The 21,554-nt window shown below is 41.2% G+C and overlaps 3 protein-coding genes across 7 annotated transcripts in view; 1 reads left to right on the top strand and 2 right to left on the bottom strand.

Annotated features, from left to right (window-relative positions):
* Nucleotides 1-6,501, bottom strand: part of LOC132260731 (heterogeneous nuclear ribonucleoprotein K) — a 35,486-nt gene extending 28,985 nt beyond the window's left edge. The window contains exons 1-2 of one of the 2 annotated variants that reach the window (XM_059759041.1): nt 6,394-6,496; nt 2,889-2,938 (exon numbers count right to left, since the gene is read on the bottom strand). In XM_059759041.1, coding sequence (XP_059615024.1) covers nt 2,889-2,926 — 38 coding nt within the window. In that variant the 5' untranslated portion in view covers nt 2,927-2,938; nt 6,394-6,496. Of the gene's footprint in view, nt 1-2,888; nt 2,939-6,393 lie in introns of both variants that reach the window. The other variant, XM_059759043.1, reaches the window with a different exon arrangement.
* Nucleotides 6,502-6,565: 64 nt separating this feature from the next.
* LOC132260344 (uncharacterized) lies at nt 6,566-7,721 on the top strand. Its single transcript, XM_059758395.1, has 3 exons — nt 6,566-6,770; nt 6,969-7,181; nt 7,235-7,721. Exons 1-3 carry the CDS (start codon nt 6,661-6,663, stop codon nt 7,518-7,520), a joined length of 609 nt encoding a protein of 202 aa, XP_059614378.1. The 5' UTR covers nt 6,566-6,660; the 3' UTR covers nt 7,521-7,721.
* A 13-nt stretch (nt 7,722-7,734) lies between these two features.
* LOC132260343 (hillarin) lies at nt 7,735-19,554 on the bottom strand. Of its 4 annotated transcripts, none has more exons than XM_059758392.1 (9): nt 19,511-19,554; nt 15,715-16,002; nt 15,013-15,154; nt 14,296-14,480; nt 8,555-9,889; nt 8,349-8,492; nt 8,176-8,289; nt 7,952-8,115; nt 7,735-7,895 (listed from the first exon to the last, which is right to left on the bottom strand). In XM_059758392.1, the coding sequence occupies exons 2-9, from the start codon at nt 15,910-15,912 to the stop codon at nt 7,748-7,750; spliced, it is 2,430 nt and encodes an 809-aa protein (XP_059614375.1). In that variant the 5' UTR covers nt 15,913-16,002; nt 19,511-19,554; the 3' UTR covers nt 7,735-7,747. The 4 variants fall into 4 exon arrangements, with proteins under 4 accessions (XP_059614375.1, XP_059614374.1, XP_059614373.1 ...); XM_059758391.1 differs by lacking the exon at nt 19,511-19,554 and adding an exon at nt 19,189-19,291; XM_059758390.1 differs by lacking the exon at nt 19,511-19,554 and having other exon boundaries at nt 15,715-16,573.
* Nucleotides 19,555-21,554: the final 2,000 nt, after the last annotated feature.

The raw sequence follows: 21,554 nt of genomic DNA, 5'->3' as shown, positions 1-21,554 counted from the left end.
AATAAGCAGTCGGAAAAGGTAACATTTCACCCACAATTTGTAACTCTCTACGGACAGTTAATTGCTACCCACTAAAAGGCAGTGAGACTTCATACATCCACGCTCTCTTCTCCAGTATCTCTGCACATGAGGAAAAGAGTGCAAAGGGAATTTTATCCCTTTAGTTTTTATAACTTAGAAAAGCAGACTGTGGCATCGTAAAATTCTTCATCGTCATGACTCTTTTCGCCATCTCTCATCATCAATATTATTTTGCCAAAGACGAAGATAAAGTTTGAAGGATATTTCCGTTCATACATATAACACTGTACTGTACATATTTTGCAAGCAAGAGTGAGTGAGAAAGAGACCTTTTCTTATTATATCTCAAGAAAACTTGAATGTGTTCACAAGGAAATTTACATGATTTATCCGGAGCAAAGTAAACAATTTCTCATATAACTTCCATTACTCCAAACCAACAAAATGGTCAATGTTTTCACATCTCTTCGTCTCTATCTATGAAGTCTCCAAAGACGAAGATACAATGTGAAGAGTGAGGGAATCAAATCACCTTTAATATCTAGAACAAACATAAAATTGTGAAACAGTTTTCCGCACTCACACAAATACCGACAATGTCAAAACTAAAAGACAAAATTGCTCACTCTTTTGTCTCTCCAAAACGGTTAAAATGTCTCTCTCTCACCCTTCACTATATAGATACAACCAATAAACACATAAACTTGAAGAAACTCTGCTAAATTGACTCCGGAGATTTGCACAGAAACACATTTCCCGTGTCTCTTTCCACTCTTCTCAGCCCAACTTTAGCATCTTTCTTCGCTCTTTTTATGTATAAGACAACTCCTTCTCTCTATGCTTCAAAGATACAGACCGTCATTCAACACACACAAAAAAACCGTCTTTTCTTGCAAAATATCTTTGCCCAAGAGTCGATTTTTGCGGAATTTTACTACCATCTCTCACACTTTCATTCTCCCCACTCAGACGACAAATTTTTAACAATCAAAGTGTTTCTCAGAGATGCACTCTTGTGGAGTTGAAGCACCCTACATTTCCTTATGCTCTTCCTCTCCCCACATAACGCAAGAACATGAGGTGAATTGAGTAAATATATGCAGAAATATTGGAAAATATTTCAATCACGGGCACAAGCATGCATAACTATTGAATTTATATAACAATATTTGATCTCTCCACCGCCCAAAATGCAGATTATATTTGATATTTCTCCAATTTTCCACTCTTCCCAATTCCTGCGGGAAATATGCAAAGTCCCGCATAAGAGAAATTCTATCCATGAAAAATTGCCCAAATTTAATACAAGCAACTCTTTTTCTCTACTCTTTGGCAGAAAGTCTAATGCAATTTACGATTGATATTCAGAATTTTCCGCATGTCAGACAACCTCTTGTGAAATTATTCATCAAATGGAATGCAATTCGACACCATCAGCTAAAAACTTGTGAGAAAGTTTACCATGATAAGTCTCTTCGTCTCTTCTGAATTGGTAAACATCTAAAGTGGGACACAGACTATTAGTAAAAGACTGCTTCTCTTATCCATTTGCAGGTATACACATGTAGAAGAGCACACAACACACACAGTCTCACTGATTAAACATTTAAGCACCTAGTGGAGGGTGGATTTTCGTGAGAATCTAATTATCAAAATTACTAGTGAGCATCAAAGTGAATTGGAAACTAACGAGAGAATCTATCAATTGACACGAGAGTTTCATTGGTATTAAAAGCATGGAAAAAAATCAATATAAACATTCATTGTAATTACACGTGCGTTAAATATTCCTCATAATACCACTCATTTTGCAATCTGCAAGCACACAAATGCGTAGTTGAAAACCGCCTCTTCAATTTTGCCAACAATGACAAGAACACAGAAATTATTGCCATCTGCATTGACCCACATTACTTTTGCAAAACAAATCCACTGAATTCCAATTTATATTATTTAATACCAATCAAATGCAGGCGATGCCGCTAAATGAGATGTGAGCCAATGTGAAATCCATATTTATTGTGATACATTACAAAGAAACCACCTTCATTCTCATCACTTTCCACTCCTCTACATCCATCCTTCCTATTCTTCTGCACAATTAATTCACATAATACACCAAAAACAGACGCTGCTATTCATGAAATTATTTTAGCATCATTCTCAATCAATTTTAATTACCTCCACACATTTACTCATTTTTTACCTCCGCATTCAACATCTTCCCAATTCACGAGAACCATTTTACACACTCATTAATACATTTCATAATAAATTATCGCGTTCAACATTTTAATGTTTGCCTTTTCAATTACAACCGTGAGCTCGTGTAAAGAGAAAAATCAATATGGATAAAATGTTGAAAGTTTATACAGTCAACAAGGAGACACATAATTTAGGTGTGCGCTGGAAAATTATTATTCTTCTTCCCGTTAAGTCTTTGCCCAGCTACAGCTATGTCGACTTTTCACATAGTTAAACAATCATCTCCAAGCCAATGGTGCGATGCGACACGATAGCAAAATTCATTATTCACTTTATCTAAATATGTGAACTTCATTGAATCGCCACATTGGGCGCTTCATGAAGACACAGGCCATAACTTCCACATTCTAATAGTCCGGTTTTAATGATTTTGAAATCGCTACACAGCAAAGTTATATTATAATCAGGGCGTTTTCGCAGCTCAAGAGATGATTTGTTTCAGGTTTCAATCATTTTTCTCAAACTTCTCGCTTCTTAGACTGTGTCTAATTCGAAATTCAGACGAAAACTTGCCAATCACGTCGCATTTCAACCACCATTTTTAGAAGAACAATAAGCATATGTAAATTTATATTGTACAATGTGATAAAATGGGGACATACAATTCTTCGTTGCTAGTCATGTTGAAGCCTTTCCTCATAGAAGTTCAAAACTGAGAAGAGATAAAAAATGGATGTTTAATTTTATGCAATATATACAGGATGATGTTATATCTGAAAATGAGTGTTATTATTCTTCAATTCCTACACCATGCTTATCGTGTTTTGTCCTTCCACCATTTTATTAATGAATTTTAGTATAAAAGGGGGAGGCGTTAAAAATAAACAGTTTGCAATTTACCTAACCATATATATTCTGACAGAGATACACCATACATTCTTCACTCCAACAAGCGGCAAATTACTGACATGCATTCGCCTTCTTCCACCATATCGCCATGTGTGAGTAAAGACGGAGTTTTCTCCAGACAATTTTCACCATTTCCTTTGAGGAATCTTTCAATTCACTCGCTTCTCTCTCATACCGTCGTTCATATCATATAATACACTTTATATACTTGACATTTATTCACGTTGCAGTGCGTCAAAGTTTAATTAAATAAAATTGCTATATGTGAATACAATTTTATTGAATTACTTCTTCTGTATGGCAGTTGCTATTTTTCCACTCTCGTCTTTTGCAGTATAAAAGCTAAACCGTGTCATCATCATCTATGAACTCCATGAGAAATTTAATGTCTTCCCCCTATTTATGTATTTTGTACATAATGTGCAGAATGCTATAGCCCAACAGTCTTTATTATGTTTTCAAAAAGCTCACAGATGACATTTTTATAACACACTTTCAGAGATAAAAAGCAAAAAGCAAAATTATATTTCCTTTTCGCATGATCATCGTGTAAATATTTAATTTAATAGCAAGACCCGGACACACTGAAATTTATCCAAATTCACCAATTTGTCGTGGAACAATTGAGAGTGAGATTAGCGCACAAACCATCTCGTCTACCTTCCACTCTTTTTTTTCGGTGCTACAAGCAATTGCGCGACATGAGAAAAAATGCAAAGAAAAATATTAAAATACCTCTCAAGGTTGTCTCAACTCCACACCAACTTGCTCAAAGAAGCATTACTTTTGTCGAAACAACCATGCCAACGATGACTTTGTAGTCTGACCACTTAAGCATTGATCTTGGCACGAGATACACTTCCAAAAATGGATCAATGCTTTTGGAGCGCGCCGCGAATCTCCTGTGCACACGATTCAAGTTCATTTTTCAACCCAGACGTGCTTTCAACTGTGTCTCAATTCCAACAAGAAACCAATATTCGTGATATCAAAAGGAGACACGTGAATTTGCTTGCTGTCTGACACACAGAGAGAACCAACAAGTTTAGCAGAAATTTGTGTCATTCATTAGTTGTAAATATCACAAATTTTTATTTATAAAAATTGGATTTCAAACACGTTTTACTATCTGTTGCAAGAAAATGTTATGTTATTATGCTCAGAAGCGAACAAATTTTAGCACAATATCAAGCAGTTTTTATTGTTCACTGCGGACAATCCGCAAAACTTATTCTTATGATTTCTGTCAAATAAACTTAAATTGGATAAATCTTACTCAATTGAAAAGTCTCTCAGAGTGAAAATAGTATTTGGAACAGGAAAATTCCTTATGAATCTACAAGAATTGTTAAAGAAACAATCCGACAGTGAGAGAAGTACAAACTTTTACTAACAAAATAATGAATTATTTTTTCTCTGTGTATATTTCGCATTGCATGAGACGCGCCAAGAGGCGCGAAGAATTCCCTGTGGAAGCATTATGTTAGGAAACACTTGAAAATTCCACCGCGAGATAGAGACAGATTTGAGATTAAAATGAGTGTGTGATTGTGTGGTCAGAGCAGAGTCAGCCGGTTCCTATTATTTAAGGCCTCAGAGCTTGAATTTCAGCGTCTCTCTCGCTTTTCTTCTCCATCATCTTCTCTCCAACACACAAAATACCGCCTGCCTTATGGTGTGTCTCACCATTTACCTTTGTCTGTGCACAATATTTTATATCAAAATTGCTTTTGCACCTGCACTTTTTGCCTTCACATGTGTACACTCATGCTTCCGCCACATCGTTCGGAAATTTCATTTTAAATTGAATCTCAAGATTTAATGCTCCGTGATTTTATATATTGTGGCATTTATGTGATTTCTGCAGCGGTAATATAACTTATTGATCTCCCCCTCATCCAACAAAATATATCAGGTATTTCAAAGAAAATGGGAACACCCCGGAAAATGCTCAGAAATCAGCAAATCGACGTTACTGGGAGAATTTTCAAATTCCGGCAGCTGTCAAAGCTAGTTGTGATCAACGAGAAAACCAAAAGCTCCTATTAACATGCAAAATATACTTTTCTCATGCACACAATTTCACAGAATTTGGCGGAAAAGCAGAGGCCCAAATTGTGAAAAAAAAAATCCTCATCAGCAAAACTCCTAGAAGTCACACCATGCGTAAAAAGAATTCTTCCAATTCATTGAATTATCAAAATACTACACGAACGAGTGTTTAAAATATGCTGGCATTGAATTAAAAGGATGTTTAAACAGTGTTATTGGCAAGCAAAACACTTTTTGCTTATCTTTCATTACAAGTCCATAAGAAAATACTGAAGCGCGTCTTAAGATTTCGGGGAGGAGAGTGTATAATCTCTTCTCGCTCGAAAGTGATAAATTTAATTGGATTATCGCTCTCTATTTCCCAGATCAATCAATAGAGGCGCGCAGTTTCTCCACGTAAGAAGCGAGCAGAACGGCACAGAAGAGAATCACAACTCACGTAAGCTTGCCAAGGCCTACCGCGACCAGGGAACCGGGATATTTCCCTGCCATTCTGCCGGTCTTCTGGGGCTTCCTCTGGCACTCAGCGGCTTGGAGAAGCGATGGGATTTTGGCCCGGGGGAGCGCGCAGTGTCCTTCCCTCATCTTCATCGATTATTTCATTAAAACGCGCACACGAGCCAGCGGAAGAGTGAGTCATCGGGGGCGCTCCTCGAGGGAGTTCTCCAATGAAAAACGCTCTCCAATCAATCTGCCAGCCGCTGCGCCCTTCTGGGCGGCCAGCGGAGGCGTGAAAAATAGCTCAGGTCACGAGGACAGTGTCTGGCTGAGCATTTCTGGGTGAAGCCACGCAAAATCTCACGCAAAATACAGTTAAAAGAGCACCCACGCCATTGCTCCCCATTCGGGCAAGGTGCTATTTTCTCTCCGGGACAAAGGCGACGCAGTAGCCAAGGAGGCTTCCGGACACCCCAAAACTCACCCTCCCAAGCCACCCGTGCGCCCCCAGATCACCCCACGCGGTGGAACACATCGGCCAGTGAATAATTGAGGCGATTTGCGGCGTGAGACAGCGTGCACGGACGAGTAATTAAGAATTTATGCAAAAATGCCATTTTCCACAAACTCCAATGGCCGGAGGTGAGGGGAAGCCGAGCGAACACACCATTTTTCACCGTTTCTCCCACAATTATGTATTCCACTCTGTGGGGTGGACATCACCGCCTATTTTCTAATCAATAGCTCACGAATTATTGAGGGACTTACCTATGAAAATTTAATTTTAAGACGAGAACCAACACTGAAAACACTTTTCTCTGCGCTGACCACCGAAAAACTCTGTGATCGACTGTCGCGCCACCACGCGGCTCCGAATGTGCAAATCATGCTTTCGTCTTCCGGAAAAATGCTTCGTTCAGTTCGTCGGCTCGTTCAGTTGCTGGCGATTTGAGGAGTGAAGCGGCATTTGGAGGCAAAACGGTGAGATTTTTCACATTTCTCTGGTTTTCCACGATTTTCCTCTGATTTACAAGCATGGGGGAGAATAATGAGTTCAAGATCAAAGAGCTCATCTACGAGAATTACGCAAAATCAGCGAAAAGGGAGTTAATGCAGGATCTCAGCAAGGTTGTCGACGGATTGAGGTTAGGTTCCATTTATGAAATAACAAATTTCCAGGAATTTCTCTCATTCTCCTCGTGGACTTCCTTGTGGGTCGGTCGTGGGGCAAAACAGTGCGTTTGACAATGTATTGCACCACTTCCGGCCTGTTGGTGAGTCCAAATATCACCGAGATGTGAGTTGATAGTGCCTGGAGAGGTCTTACTGTATTTTTCTCGCAGCCCCAGCGTCTTCCAGCCAATGACGGAAGTTTTTCTGGAGGATCCCAACGATGCAGTGGATGTTGAGGATTTTAATGCTCAGTTCAGGAAGTTTGCACAGAAGAGCGTTTTGAGTGAGTTCGATCAGATGTGGGAAGAGGCGGAATTCACTGAGACTTTGGCAGGTCTGGAGTGTCTGCGAAAGGAGGCCCCAGATAAAGCGGGTGTACAATGGTGAGGAGCGTGAGGAGGGAATGAGAGCAAGCCTAAGCTGACGTCTTTTACAGGAGACCCACGGGCAAGACGCCTCAGGAGCAGCTTCGTCCGTTTGTAATGAAAACTCTACAGAAGAAGTTCGAATATCTGAACATGCAGCTGCAATTCCAAGACACCCAGCTTAAGGAATGCGTCCCAAAGCTCATGGAGATTCAAGAAAGTCTGGAGACGCTGAAGACTAATCGGTCTGTCCTCACTGATCTCATGAAAGTTCACCAGAGTCAAACTCAGGAGTCCACAGAGTTGCAGAAGTTATCGGATAAAGTTGATGATTTATTGGACAGAATTCGAGAATAATAATGGTTTATTTGATTGTCTATAATATACATTGAATTTCTTTTGTCTCCATTATATACAGTAACAAACGGGGAAAAGAGTTTTTAGTTATATCGTTCAAACAAGTTGATCTCTTGTAGTTTTTTGATCGATTAGCACCATGTCGTTGTGAAGAGAGATTTTTGGGTGTTAAGACAGTGAGGAGGATCTGTTAATAATGCTTACTGCATCCCCAGAACATTATCAATTTAGTTGCGCTTTGATGAATTTATCAAATATTTACAGCAATGCGTGAGCAAGTGCTTCTCACTCGATGAGTTGTTGTTGTGATAGTGAGAAACAGCGCCCACTTCTCGTGTGTAGATGTCCAGGCCATACTGACCCTCTTCCGGGAAGCTGCAAAGACATCCAGAGTTAAGGAAAAGGAACACAAATCAATTGGACAAGTCTACCTGATTGTAAACGTGACGACATCGTCGATGATGCTGTGGGAAATGTACTTGGCCAGCTTTTTCTCCTCAATTCCGTTCTTGTGCAGTGTCGCCATGAAGTCTGTGAGTGGCCGCGACATCCGGAACTGCAACTCAATTATCCTCCCGGCAAATATCAGAGGTTCCTGCAGTGATAAGACACTGGATTAAGAGTTGAACAGTGGAGAGACGACATAGAAACTCACCTGATGAGTTATTGGCACGAGGCCAAAGAGGCGAGTGGCTTTGGTGGGGCCCCATTCGCCACTCGCGCAATCCGGCAGGGGCACCATGACTGTCTGTAGTTCTTCGCAGCAAATCTAGAAGATGTTTTGTGAGTATAATATTGTGCTTTATGAGACAAGTGAGAGGAACTCACCTTAAATTTGCACACAGACTTGAACTTCATGGGCTCCCCGGTCAAGTACTCTTGCGGCGTGACCACATTGGCGAAGATGTCCAGGAGAAAAGCCCCGGAACAGGGCGCATGCACTCTGAACGCCACGATGTTTCCAATCACCGACTGGAAAATTGAAGAGGAAAAGCTATTATTGATGGACTTGAGCTGCTCATTCGGCAACTGACCTGCATGACGAAGCGCTTGAGTGAGACGCTGTCATAGGAATCCTCCTCGCTGTCGTAGAACTTGAGGTTGTAGTGGAAGATAAGGCAGCCTTGCATGTCGGCGGGCATGGCGATCCGGACAGTGGCCGCTCCTGTGTCGTCGGTGAAGACCACAGCGCCATAGCCCTCGTCGGCGAAGTGGAGGCCATAGCGGAAGAAGAGAGAGCGCACAAAGGGCAAATTCTCGAACTCTTTGAGTGTGATGGGACGCTTCAGCAATTGCCACTCTTCCTGCAGTGGGAAGAACTCGTAGATGAACTCTCGCGGGTCCGTAAGGAAGTAGTGATCGTCATACTCGTAGCGAAGGCTGTCATTCTTCCCGCGCCCCGTCTTGGGCGCCTCCTTGGCATTCACCAGATGACGCGCTCCCCAATTGCACTGCACGAAGCGCCACGCTCCGGCAACGTAGACAGCGTTCCAGGAGTTGCGGAAGCGAGAGTCCTGGAAGCGAACGCCGGGCTGATAGCCGGCGCTCTTGGAGTAGCCCTTGATCACGACGCAGTGCAGGCCGGCATAGCTGCAGAGGCGCTTGAACAGGACGTGGTAACTTTCGGTGCCGTACTTGATGCCGCGCAGGAGTCCCATGGGCGTGTCGCCGCGCAGATCGTCATCGAAGTGCATCGTGTTGAGGTTCTTCACGGTGATCCAGCGGAAGATCGTGCGCGCCTTCTCGATGTCGCTGGTGCACCGACCGACCAGCTGTCGCACGAGATCTGTGAAGGTCTTCTGGTCCTCCTTGGCCACCGTGATGGCCACACGGTCCACATCCTCGAACTCTATGGGATCCGTGTAGATTTGGAACTTGCTGACTGTTGGCGGAGCCGGCGGCGGCGCCACATTGGGATACTCGAGCGGTAGCGTGCCCTCCGTGAACTCGTCGTCCAGGAAGATGCTCTCCGTCTGCATGTACTCACTGCGGCGCGCACTAATGAGCTCCAGCATCTCGCTGGATTGGCGATCCACCAGAGCGGCGGTCTCGCTGCGCTCATGCTCCAGCATCTTCCGCGTGAGGCTCTCCTTCTTCTTGTTGCGACGCAACGTCATGTTCTTCTCCAGATCCTCCTTCTGCTGCTCATGGCGCATCGTGAGGATGTTCTGCTCGTCGCGGCTGCGTCGCGATGTTGCCAATTCTTTCTCGAATTTATGCGTGAGGCGCTGCAACTCACGCTCCCACTCATCCTGAATCTCTGCCTGCACTTTGCGGTCTTCCTCTTCTCTCTTGCGCGCAAACTTCCTATACAGATCATCCTCCTCCTTCCGGTGCTTCATTTCCAAGCGCGCCTGCTCAGCTCGATCCTGCAATGAGGAGAAAAATAGTGAGTTGCAAGCATTGATTCATTCCAAGAAATGGCAGCGTAATCTCGTGGGAGTGTGGAAAACTGTTAATGGCGCCTCAGCTCTATGAGCATTTTCTTTGTGGAGTCAGTCAAGTGCAGAGGAAAAGGCGAGTAATTGCACATCCAACGCGGCTTTAATTAGCCACCATTGAGAGGCCCTTCTCAGTTCAATCTCTCCCACAATTGCTTGGCCAAATGAACAACGGGACATTTTTACTTTTCGATGATCATCTCGTGCTCCATAAAACTCTATATATATCCACAATGTTGAGAAATTGCATCCACACTTCTGCCCTCCGGTGTGATGCAATTGTTACGTGTGGGTTTTTGTCACTCTGCCCGGCTATTTTCTCTTCTTTCTCTCTCTCCCTCGTGGTGTGAAAAGAATTGTACTTTCTACCACAATTTTCACGAGTGTGGCGCCAAAAGAGCGCTCCACATGGTGACTTTCTCAGATCTTCATCTCGTGCCTTCGTCTAATTGCGAGCCCGCGCGGGTGCCGTGTAAAAATCGCGTAGGAGGAAAATTACATTTCGGGCGAGTTTGTTTATTTTGAACTGCAGAAGCACTTGTTCGGAGCGAGTGCTGAAGAAGGGGGAATGTGTAATTAAATGTAGGCCCAGAAGTGGCTTTGTAAGACACGAGGATGAATGGGTGAGATATTTTTGAGCATCTGGACATGAAAATATGGCTTATTTGTGCAAAACGCACTCAAGTATTGCCATCTACTATGATACTTGGGCGTCTTAAGACTCCGGTGTATTGGGCATATCGATTAGCGATGCTGTTGAGTTGTTTCGGCCAGCTTTATTATGTTGATATAGCGAAATCAATAATTTTCTAATGGTTTTCCAGGTTAACTCCTTGGTATCACACTCATAAAACCAGTAATTCAGTTATCAACAGAATGCTTTATTTAATGCTTGACTTTATGTATCGCACAAACTCTTCATTTTTCCTCGACCATTTTATACTTATAATATGATTGATTATTGCAGTACTTGCGTTAAAGACACAATTTATTCTGAATACTAAGTGATTATCTAGAAAAAGTGCGAAAGTTTCATATATTGATATATTGAAAAGTCATCGTCGTACTCACACAGGTGAAAATCCCGAAAATCATTCAAATGCCAGATTTGTGATGCCAGGTTCAGCCGAAATTAATACTTGTGACTTGAAATAAATGCACAAACGTGTCGAGGATTTATTGTCGAAAATTATGATTTTGTGAGGCAAATTGATTTTTAATTGCAATATTTGAGAAAGAAAAGCATGTGTTTGTCTCAGTGAGTGCTGGCATGAGGCGTGCGATGAAAGTGATTTGATATTATTCCTCAGAAAATGTTGCATTTTGCGATGGCGTGGTGGCAAAAATTGACAGAGTGTGGTTTGTTGAGTAAAAATCAGGCGCGCACACACACTGATGGAATTTTAATGGAAAATTGATCCGCATAATTAATTCAATAAGCGTCTCTCCATTGACGGGCAATTGTGGGCGGATGAGCAGGGGAATAAATTGGCGCCACGAAGAGATCTCACCAAGAATGGTAACAAGTGTGTGAAGAAATAATTTGGAGACAGAGTTTTGTACGCGAGAGAGAGAGAAGAGTTGGTGTGATTTATCGTGGCATTGTTTGATGATATGACTGTGCTTTTGGGCTGTCGATGAGAGGCCCTCTCGATACTTTGCTAATCCAGATTGTTTTTTGGAATTTACAATTGAAATTTGCTAGGCGCTCAGATCGGGCGTGCAAACCAGTGACAATCTTGTGGGCTTTATTTGGAAGCCACTCAAGTGGGTGGATTTGTAGGACAAATATCACCACCCAGATGGCAATTTTTGCATATTTTAACAAATCTCAGCCTCCAAATTCTCGTCAAACTTGCCTCACGCATTTTTTAGATCTTTCTTGCTCGATGAAATTATATTGCATTTCAGTTTGGGAGTTGATCGATAAAGAGAGCTAAAAACTTAATATTTATTCCCTCAATGAAACTGAACGGAGAAAGTGTTTTTCGGTTCAACGTTTTTTGCGCGCTCTCTTGAAAATATTTACATTGAACATGCAAAAAGCCAAATCACTTTTTTGCGCGACGTCTTGTTGGATGAACGCGCGAGGAAAGAACGAAATCAAAAGTGGAAATCCAACATTTTGGGAGATGTTGGTGAGAAAGTTAATCTGGAGTTCAGATCAAATTAAGAAATTAGTCCATCTGCAATTTAGAGACACTCCCAATGTATCAAACATCATTAGCATAATTGCGATTTTTGGGTGAGTCCCAAACGAAACGTGATGAAAGACGCACGCTTATGTCAATTGGATTGCATTGGATTTTGATTCGTGAGACGAGTCTTAATTTATTGGGAAGTTTATATTGTCTTCTTGTGTGACTGATAAAGTAAGTCACGACTTATCCATCAATATTTTCTGGTCTTAACTTTAGCTGGAAAGTGTGCCGGGATCCTAAAAAGCCTCTAATGCGACGAAATTTCTCAGCACTTTTACTGTGCAATTATTATTAAATTTGATGAAAAGTGCTTTGACGAGAACTTTCTTCCATTCTTCAAATTCATCGATCCTCCAAAAATTTCCAGTGAGTTTCACATGAAGGAACTTTGCGCGTTGAGTGCAAGATTGTCGGTATTTAAATGCGCTGAGCGATAAATTAGAATGTCTTGAAGTACATTTTTTTTCGAGAGGTAGAGCTCATGATGATGTTTTGATATTTTTCAACGCTCTACTAAAAAATTCATTAACGATGCGCAACAGCCGTTAAGACTTGCTATCCATATAATTACTAAGTGAAGAGAAAGAGAGAGAGAGAGAGATTACAGAATGTATACAATCATAAAAATATCTCCTCGTGGAAGGTGGAATCTTTAGGAAAATAACATTTTCAAACACTCATTTGAATATTTTTCGATTAGGCATTTTTTCGAGCTCTTCAAGTGTCGTTTTTTTCTTTTAAATGTCTCACAGAGAAATTAACTTAATCTGCTCTGCTTTTTTCCGTCTGCTATTTGCATTTCACAACCGAAATACTTTCATTTTTATGCATAAGTTGAGTCGCAGTGAATTTCTTAATCAATTGATTTATTTTCACGGTTCATGACGCGATATTGTACTTTGCGAGAACAACTTCGTGACTTCCCTCTGATCATCTTGTTCACCGAAATGGTTTTCACATGCAGGGTGTTTTCGTTGGAAAGAGTGTCTCAATCATTCATAAGCTTCTTTGTGTTCCTCAAGCTTGTCTTCTTGAACAAAGCACCCTGTTTTGGGATCAATTCAACTCGAGGATTTTGTCCAGAGGCGCGCGTTCGTCGGTAAATAAACATTTCCCACATGACATGAAAGGTGATTTATGGAATTATTTGCTATGCCATTAAATTGAACATGAGTCAATTGAGGGATTTCGCATGCACTTCATTATTATGATCGGTAGGAAATATCAATGAAAATTTCGTACGCTTTTTCGTCCAAGCACTTGAACACGTTTTACTTAAGCAAATCGAGTCTTTTCAGCGGCAATTATTGCACTACGTTTATTCATCTTGTAAGTTAATGTTGTCCAACAGATGGTAGGTATTTAACGCACAAGATATCACATGAATGGGAAATACTAGTGCTATCAATTTGCATTTTTCCTCACTCTCTATCATTGTTTGTGCGCCATTATTGCCTGCAAGATTTTCTTCTTCATTTACTTATTGTTGTTGGCTTGATTTTCATCAATTTGCCATAGCTGGGAGAATGAGAGGGAGAGATAGAGAGAGAGAGACTGTAAAGACATTGTTGGGTGAAAATGTGTGGTGAAAAAGAGGCGTAAATTAGTCATTTTCATTTTTACTTTCATTCAACTGTTTGGGATCTTTTTTCTTTCATCCATTGCGCGTTACACTGAATGTTTGGGCTCTGGAAAGTGTAAAAAATGAATTTTAAATGACCTTTTCTCCACGGTGCACTTGGCTCGGGAGAGGATCAATCAACGATATTTTTTGCCTCACCACAAGAAAGTCATCAAGAGAGTCGGATGCGAAATTACTTGAAATTATGAGAAATTCTTTCGTGGATAATTTCTAAATTGATCCACAATATTCTATCGTCACGATAGTGCGCCGCATTTGAATACGGTTTTCTCTCGTGGCCTCTCAGAAAAGAGTGTCTCTCGGTCAGTTGGATACTTTGCATTTCACATGAATGGCAAAAATATATGGCGCGCTCTTTTCGAGCCCATCCAAAATGAGACGCACGCACTCCAAACGCGAACGTGAGAGATTGCCGATGGTTGTGGCTGAAAATTGCTACTTTGCCAAATTGGCGAACAAATCACATGGAAATTATGCTCTCGAACACTCACCAAATATAAGTCAATAGGCTTCTCGCGTCTCTTGTTGTATGCCTTCTGGATCTCCGTCTGCTTGAGGGCGTGCGCAATGTGGAGTGCACTGGCGTCGAATCTACCATATTTGTAGTCACTGTCATTTGCCGATGAATTCAAATCTCGGCCTCTGTGGTAACCATTTGGTGTGGATTGACGGGATCCTTTTTGGGGCAAAGCAGGAGAAGAAATCTAATTAGAGATCGATTGTTCAACTGCCGTCAATTCAAATGTGGCATCTTTGACATTAAAATTGACGAAAGATGATCATTTTTTCATGGGATAGTTCATCCATTTGATTAAAAGTTGGAATCATAGCAAATATTCAATCTAGAGTGGATTGAATAAGAGAGCATAAATTGATTGCTCACTCTGTGGCAATCAATTTTCTCGTTAGAAAACATTATCACATGCATCGCGATCGCGACAAAGGCGATAGAGAGAGAGCCAAGTGGAAAAAGAGAAACTCTCCGCACCAATATTTTCGCTTCTTTTTTCTGTGTTCTCAAAATGTATGGCGATTAAATAGTTAATAACTTATCTATCGCCAACAATGGGTCATTTGCACACAAAACAGACCTCAGGAGTGACCAAGAAGTCTCTCGATGAAGCGTATCAGGCGCGAGAGCCCCGTCTATTTGCTCGGGTAAAAATTTCTCTTTTCTGCCCTTCTTCACCACCTTTGTTCGCACTCACCGTCCTGATCTGTTCTCTGACCTCTGATCTGCTCATTGATGAACTTGTTGGTTTTGGGTACGTTGAGCGCCTGCCGTATTCCCACGGATGTCTGATCCAAGTGACCAGGACCACTTTTTGGTACGTGTGACGAGCAGTAGACCTTTCAGTGGGCGACAAGACAATTTGCCATTAGACGAGGAATGTTTCAAGTGGGTGGGCCAATAGGCAATTTTTCTATGCTGCCAACCTCTTCGCGGCGCAACTCCGAGAAAATCTCAAATCCAGCATGATTAATTGAGCCCACTATTTTGATACAATCACGCATTGTTGATCGAGTGATCGCTCGAAAAACGGTGTTTGATTTTTTCAAAGAGCGCGATTAACACTAGATTTACCAGAGAATTTGATACTTTATTTATACACCCTTGAATTTTAATAGTAGTTTCACAAAATCCTTACGATACTCTATGGAGTAATAAAGTGTACTTAGTATTCGAGTACAGATCATGAAGAGAATGATATTTTGGAAAGACAACTGGATTGTTTTAGTGTGTAAAGTGTTAAGATATCTCGGCAGGAGTATTAGCCACTAATTAGTGTATGTCCGTAGAAGATAGAGTAGGCCGAGAAGAATGCTTGCTCATAACAATGGTAAATCTAGTGTTGGGCCGTTTATAAATGGAAATTGTCTCTTATCAAGCATGAGTGCAAGCGACTCACCTCTTTGTCCTCCTGCTTGTGCTGATTGTTGTAGTAGGTCTTGAGGGTCAATTTGGTGCCACAGTGGATGCACTTGAAGCAGCCCGAGTGGAAGAATGTGAAGTCCTTGAGCGGTCCCACGCGGTCCACCTGGTAGACAATCTCGTTGCATCTCAGGCACGTGGACTCGTAGAAATTTGGGCGATACATGGTCGTCATGAGGCTGAATCGCGCTCACACCATTTAATCATGCACACTCCGCACCTCAGCTGTGGGATTGATGGCCAAGTGCACTCCGCGCGGCAACTTCTGCAAGAGTTATCAAGAGTAATCTGTGCTGCAATTAAACATTTCTGTACTATTTAGTATGAGATTGCTGTGTTGCTGTATGGTAATCTGTTGAACATGGCGAAAGGGTGGTCAGCTTCCTCATCGCCCGAAAAAAGAGATGTTGTGCTCAGTGAATTAATTTATTTGATGAAGAAATTTCTCTCTTCACTCTCCATTTAATTTTATAATAATTTCGCGTGCTGAGGCCATTTTCCGCGTCTCCCCCATCGCTCTTGGCCATTTATCGCAAATTATTGATTACATTCCATCCATGCCGTACACGCGAAAGTGCTGTTCAACATATTTATGATTTGTGCACACACAAAATAGCTCCACTTTTTTCTCAGTAATCGAACTGCTGGCGATCAGTTGGTGAAGAATACAACTGACCACAATGTGATCTGCGCACCCTCCCACGTCATTTCCTACGCGCCAGCACTGGATTTCCTTGCAGAACGGCCAGAAAATTGACACAGTTGAGGTGCGGAGAGATATGGTGAGGAATATAAAGCATAAATCTCCCGCCAGAATGCTTTATTTGGCGTTGAAGAGTTGCGAAGCAAAAAAAACACAACACTGATTATTTCAATCTCTTCTTCGCTAGAAAAAGCTCTCTATTGTCGCTGTGTAAAATCTCACGCTTTGCTGCTGATGCTCTTTTTCGTGGAGCGCTTCTTCACATGGCTTGGATGTTGCGCGGAGAGGGCAAAAAATTATATTTTAATAATGTACAGGTGGTGGAGAAAAAATCCTCTCTGAATATGTGTGAGGTGGGAAAGTAAAATTTGATCAAACAGTGACTCGAGCTAGAATTCACTGTTACATTACTTCATACTGTGGGTATTTCACACGTAAATTGCATAAATTGTTCTCTTTTTTTCCTCTAACTCGTCTTCAAAGAGTGTTTTGGTTTACTGTGAAGATCAGTGACTGAGCTTTTAGAATTGCGCTCGAACATTTTTGAAGGTTCTTCTGTGCACACAAACCTAATGGGATTCATCATATTTGGCGTGGTCAGTGAATTCCACAATCATCAGCACATAAATTGTCTAATTTTGGTCCGACGATGTGCTGAGGAACTTGCCGAAGGTGAAATTTTCATGTAAGAGCCAATTGTTTGAGCAAAGAGTCCTCACGAGAGGGAATTTGCAAGTCAATGAGACGTGAAAAGAATTCAATGACAGTGAAGCTGAATTTCTGCCATTTACGGGAATGGCTTTGAGGCGAAAAAAATCGATCAGCGCACAAGAAAACTTCCTTAATTGTGTCACACCACACTGACTTCATCAGGTGGCGATTAGGAGACGTGCGATATAACAAGCACGCTGGTTGTTTTGGGTGAGAGAAGAAGAAGAGGAAGAGGCACAAAAACGATCAAGCTGTAAAAATACAATCGTGAGATCACCACGATGGATTTTTGCGTGTGTGGTTTGATCATTCAATCAATACATTCTAATGGATCAAGACCAAAATGTGTGCCACACTGTCATCCGCGGTGTGCGACTAATAAAATAGTGTTGTGCGATAAAATGTCGAAATTGTTATGTAACATGGGCAGGAATATCATGGGCTTATCTCAACACTGTGATGCGATGCCTCGGAGGCGGGTGAAATCCACTGCCAAACACTCACATTTCCTTTTACATTTCCGCCTGAAATCTGTCGAAATGTAACGCAAGAAATCTTATATCTCCAGGTGTTTCATTTCAGACGATGTGACATCAGTGGAAATGATCTCAATCAACTGGGATTGTTTAGCAGAATAAAGCAATCCAAAACATTCGACTTGCATACAACTTGAAACCTATAATGTCTTAATGACAATATTGTCGGGTCGAAAGTAAAGTATCGAAAGACAAATATTCGATAAGTCCAGGAAGATCAAATAACAAATTAGTGTTTATCCATACAATTTGTCTATACATTACGATTTCGTCAAGGTTTCAGTTGTTTTTATAGTCATTTTAGATTATTGCCTTAAAGAAATATCATTAAATTCGGATGGTAGGTGTTTGTTTTACGTATCTTAGAAATAATTTATCCCTGGCTTTCCTAAATCTTCTCAAAACAAAAACCATACTGGAGGTACCTAAACTGCTCATTGTTCACATGGGGACTTGATGTTTCAAGTGCTCGATAGTAATTTGACTTCAGATCATAACTATTTTATTTTCAAAATCACTTTTGTACATTATAAGTGATCGCAATATACTTTAGTCTAAACCCAACGATATATTGAATGTCTGATAGCAAGTAGTTTACTCTATTTTAAACCATTTCTTGGCTTATCAATATTGCAAATCACATTTCCATTTGTAGGCAGTCTAGACAAATTCTCAATAGGGATTTTTATTATCTAGTTCGGCTAGAAAATAAATCTCACTCATTTGAAAGCCAAATGCGCTGGTCGAGGTGTGTTTGCTCCTTCAATCGTTACATTGATCCATACTCGGAATGGATATAAAAATCACATTTAATAGTCCATTTGCGGGATGGTGAATAAAAAAGAATTACGCGCACCAGCCAGGAAAATTGTGTCAAGCAGAGTGACAAATTGTGCAACAAAGTTCGTAACGATGCTGTAGTGTAAAATCACATCATAAAGATCGGGTATGGAGAAAATATTATATCAATACATAAAGTGAATTTCTAAATTCCTTCTATTTTGCCGTTTGCACGGCAGCCGCGCCGAGATGGAGTGCTGCTGGAAAAAAGGCGACGTGAAAATGCTGCGAGACTCTTGTATAATGTCAGTCGCGTACACACACTCACGGGCGCGCAGTGGTGGTTTTGGGGCAGCCAGAAGGGGGCTCCGGGTTGAGACATGTTTGAAAAACTGGAATTGCTCGGCCGCGAGAGTCTCGCGATGGTGTTGTAGGAAGAGGAGATCGCAATGGAGAATGATCGCCACAGACACAAGAGAATCATGGTGGCGCGGAGAGTGTGTGTATGCGGTGGAATTTATACAGAAAAATCAACGGAGCGCACAAGTCTGGGAAAGGCTCGGCAGAGTGTGTGCACTTAAACGAAAGACTTGGTGTTTATTTAAGCGACGAACCCGAAAGAATTCACCATATTATTGGGAATGGATTTTGCTCTCTCGCGCGCCACACTCTTGACATTGCGGGATTTTTTTCCCCATTCACTGTATCTTTTTCAACGTACCCGCGAGACCAGGTGAGAAGCGATGACGTCGCCTAATTAAGTATACTAAATACACCTAAATTCACCACGCTCGTCTCGCTCCACCTCCGCAGTGGCCACAGTGGCAGAGATGAGGAGTATCCTGATCTGATCCGTGTGCACGAGTAAAATTGCACCTCAGAGTGATGGAAAAACCATTAACCGAATTGTGTGTGTTTCACATAAACGTCCCACTTTGGCTGAGGAATTTGCTTGAATTTCTGTGTCAAGTGCAATCCTCACTCAAAACTTGCCACTAAAACAATAATATTCAATTGACGTATAAAATACTCGATGCAATTACTTTTCAAGCACTCTTGGAGAAGATTCCTCTCCCCTCTGGTCGCTTCACGGGAAGACTTGAGAAGAAATTACTATTTAACAACTTCGCTGTGAACTACGTGAAAATCGATGTGAATCGTTTCACATTCGAGGCTCAACTGACTCTCCGCGCTGAGAGGCGCACAGAAGAATTGAATAGCATAGCAAAAGAGAGGCAATTCGCTCACTCTCGCGAGCTTGAATTGAATTCCATTGCACAGGTGAGGAGAGCGAGAAAAGGAATTCCATGATCTTGAGCACAGAGACGGACTGAAAATGAAGAGCTGAGGCTAATAGGGTGCTAGCTGTGATTTTTCTATGGAATGTCTGCAAGACACTTGTAAGAATTTTTCAAGGGGCGGAGCATTCGAATGGGCGGAGTTCATAAAGATCAACAGCTAATTTCCATATAGAATTTGCAGGATTGTTTATTTGTTTATGAGTGTTCTAAAAATATTTTCCGGCCAAAAATTTGATTTGGAGAGACATTTAATTTTTTCCGATATAGTGCTTAAAATTCTATTGAAATTCGATTCCTAAAAAATTAAAACTATCAATAGTTGTGTTTTGTGAAATTGGAATTTTGTTCAAAATAGCCTTCCTTTCCTCTAAAGTTGAATCATTTCGGTAGAATTCATGGAACGAGTGTAAATTTGAAAAGCATAGAAAAGTTGGTGAGTTTCTTGAATCTAGCCGTATTATAAATATGCTAATTGAGTTAAAAATTAGCTAATTCGACATCTCTCATCGTTTAGTTTAACGTCACTCTGAGAGAATAACACCCAGTTGACTTTCGTCTTATGAATGTGAGTGGAAAAAAGTGGAAAAAATGCAGGAAAGTGTAGAAGAAAAGAGCCTGAGAGAGAACATCTGGTGAATCTTCAATGGAGAAGAAAATTTTCACCTCTTGCGCCTTCGTTTCGTCATCACGGGCGCAATTTTGCAATGAACTCTCCTCAGAAGATCAACACAGTAATTGCATATATGCATTCAATAAAACACTGCAATGATCTCATACCTCATAAACTATGCAATTTTCCTACACAATCGTAAATCGCACGAATACAAAGGCGGGGAGGCAAGAAACGAGGCAGATACATACGAAGAAGAGGATCAATTGGTGAAATTTAGTCACTTTGGGCGCGCGTACTTTCGTCAATTTTGGGTCTGAGATTTTTTTCTTCTTTCTACCGAGCAGAAGTAATTTAATTTTCACTTGAAATATGTGCATAAAAGGTCTGAAGAGAGTAGCATTTTGTTAATAAAGCCAGAAACGACATAACAGTAAAGCACTTTTATATGTTGCATTACAATTTTAAATCACTTTAATTTCCCTTTGCCTGATACTCTGGCATTTTTCAGCAATTTCCACTCATCGCCTTATTTTTTTCTCAAGTGAAATTCTGAGTGAGTGAAAAGAAGTCCACCAAGAATGGGAACATTTGTCAACGCACACATAAAACTGCGTGTGTGCGGAAAAGATGAATTGTGTCAGCAATACACACTTTATTCCTCACTGATAATCTCGTTTCTGTTCACCACTCGAGATGGGTGTTTTTTTTTCGGATAAACTTTAATTGAAAAATTCTTGAGATCAATACGAGTCAGCGTCGCGTTTTCGACTATTGAGGCGAGTGAAGCAAATTGTGCACACCTGTGAATTTTACCTTTTCCACGGCACCAACACAGCGTTTGGCACTTGTGTTTGTCGCGGGCAATTGCCAGAGGGGACAAAAAGCGAGGCATGGTGTTTCACATTGAAAATCAGACAACCACATCCGCGGAAATACACACAAAAATCCACTCCCTTTGCGCTCGAGCACGACACAACTCACGATTTCATTCACGAATTCTGGAGGTTGGAACGGATTGTCGACGCTCTGGCAATTTTCTACCGCACTGGCAAACTTGAGAAATTATTTTATCACGTTCACGTTGAAAGTGAAATTGAAGAGGCAGGATTATCGTGAGTTAATTGTTGTGTTGGGTGGAGAAAGAGCCGTCTACTTGCTGATGAACCATTAAAT

Source organism: Phlebotomus argentipes, unplaced genomic scaffold (genome assembly GCF_947086385.1).
Source record: "Phlebotomus argentipes unplaced genomic scaffold, Phlebotomus argentipes genome assembly scaffold_18, whole genome shotgun sequence".
NCBI classification, from domain to species: Eukaryota; Metazoa; Arthropoda; class Insecta; order Diptera; family Psychodidae; genus Phlebotomus; species Phlebotomus argentipes.
This window is presented reverse-complemented; position numbering and strand designations above follow the sequence as displayed.

Excerpts from the sequence above, each read along its gene's own strand:
- LOC132260344 (XM_059758395.1), top strand. The coding sequence starts at position 6,661 with ATGGGGGAGAATAATGAGTTCAAGATCAAAGAGCTCATCTACGAGAAT. Across the intron at positions 6,771-6,968 it reads AAGGTTGTCGACGGATTGAG|CCCCAGCGTCTTCCAGCCAA; the intron begins GTTAGGTTCCAT and ends TTTTTCTCGCAG. Across the intron at positions 7,182-7,234 it reads GATAAAGCGGGTGTACAATG|GAGACCCACGGGCAAGACGC; the intron begins GTGAGGAGCGTG and ends CGTCTTTTACAG.
- LOC132260343 (XM_059758392.1), bottom strand. The coding sequence starts at position 15,912 with ATGACGACCATGTATCGCCCAAATTTCTACGAGTCCACGTGCCTGAGA. Across the intron at positions 14,481-15,012 it reads TCAGAGAACAGATCAGGACG|GATCCCGTCAATCCACACCA; the intron begins GTGAGTGCGAAC and ends TGCCCCAAAAAG. Across the intron at positions 8,290-8,348 it reads AGTCTGTGTGCAAATTTAAG|ATTTGCTGCGAAGAACTACA; the intron begins GTGAGTTCCTCT and ends AACATCTTCTAG.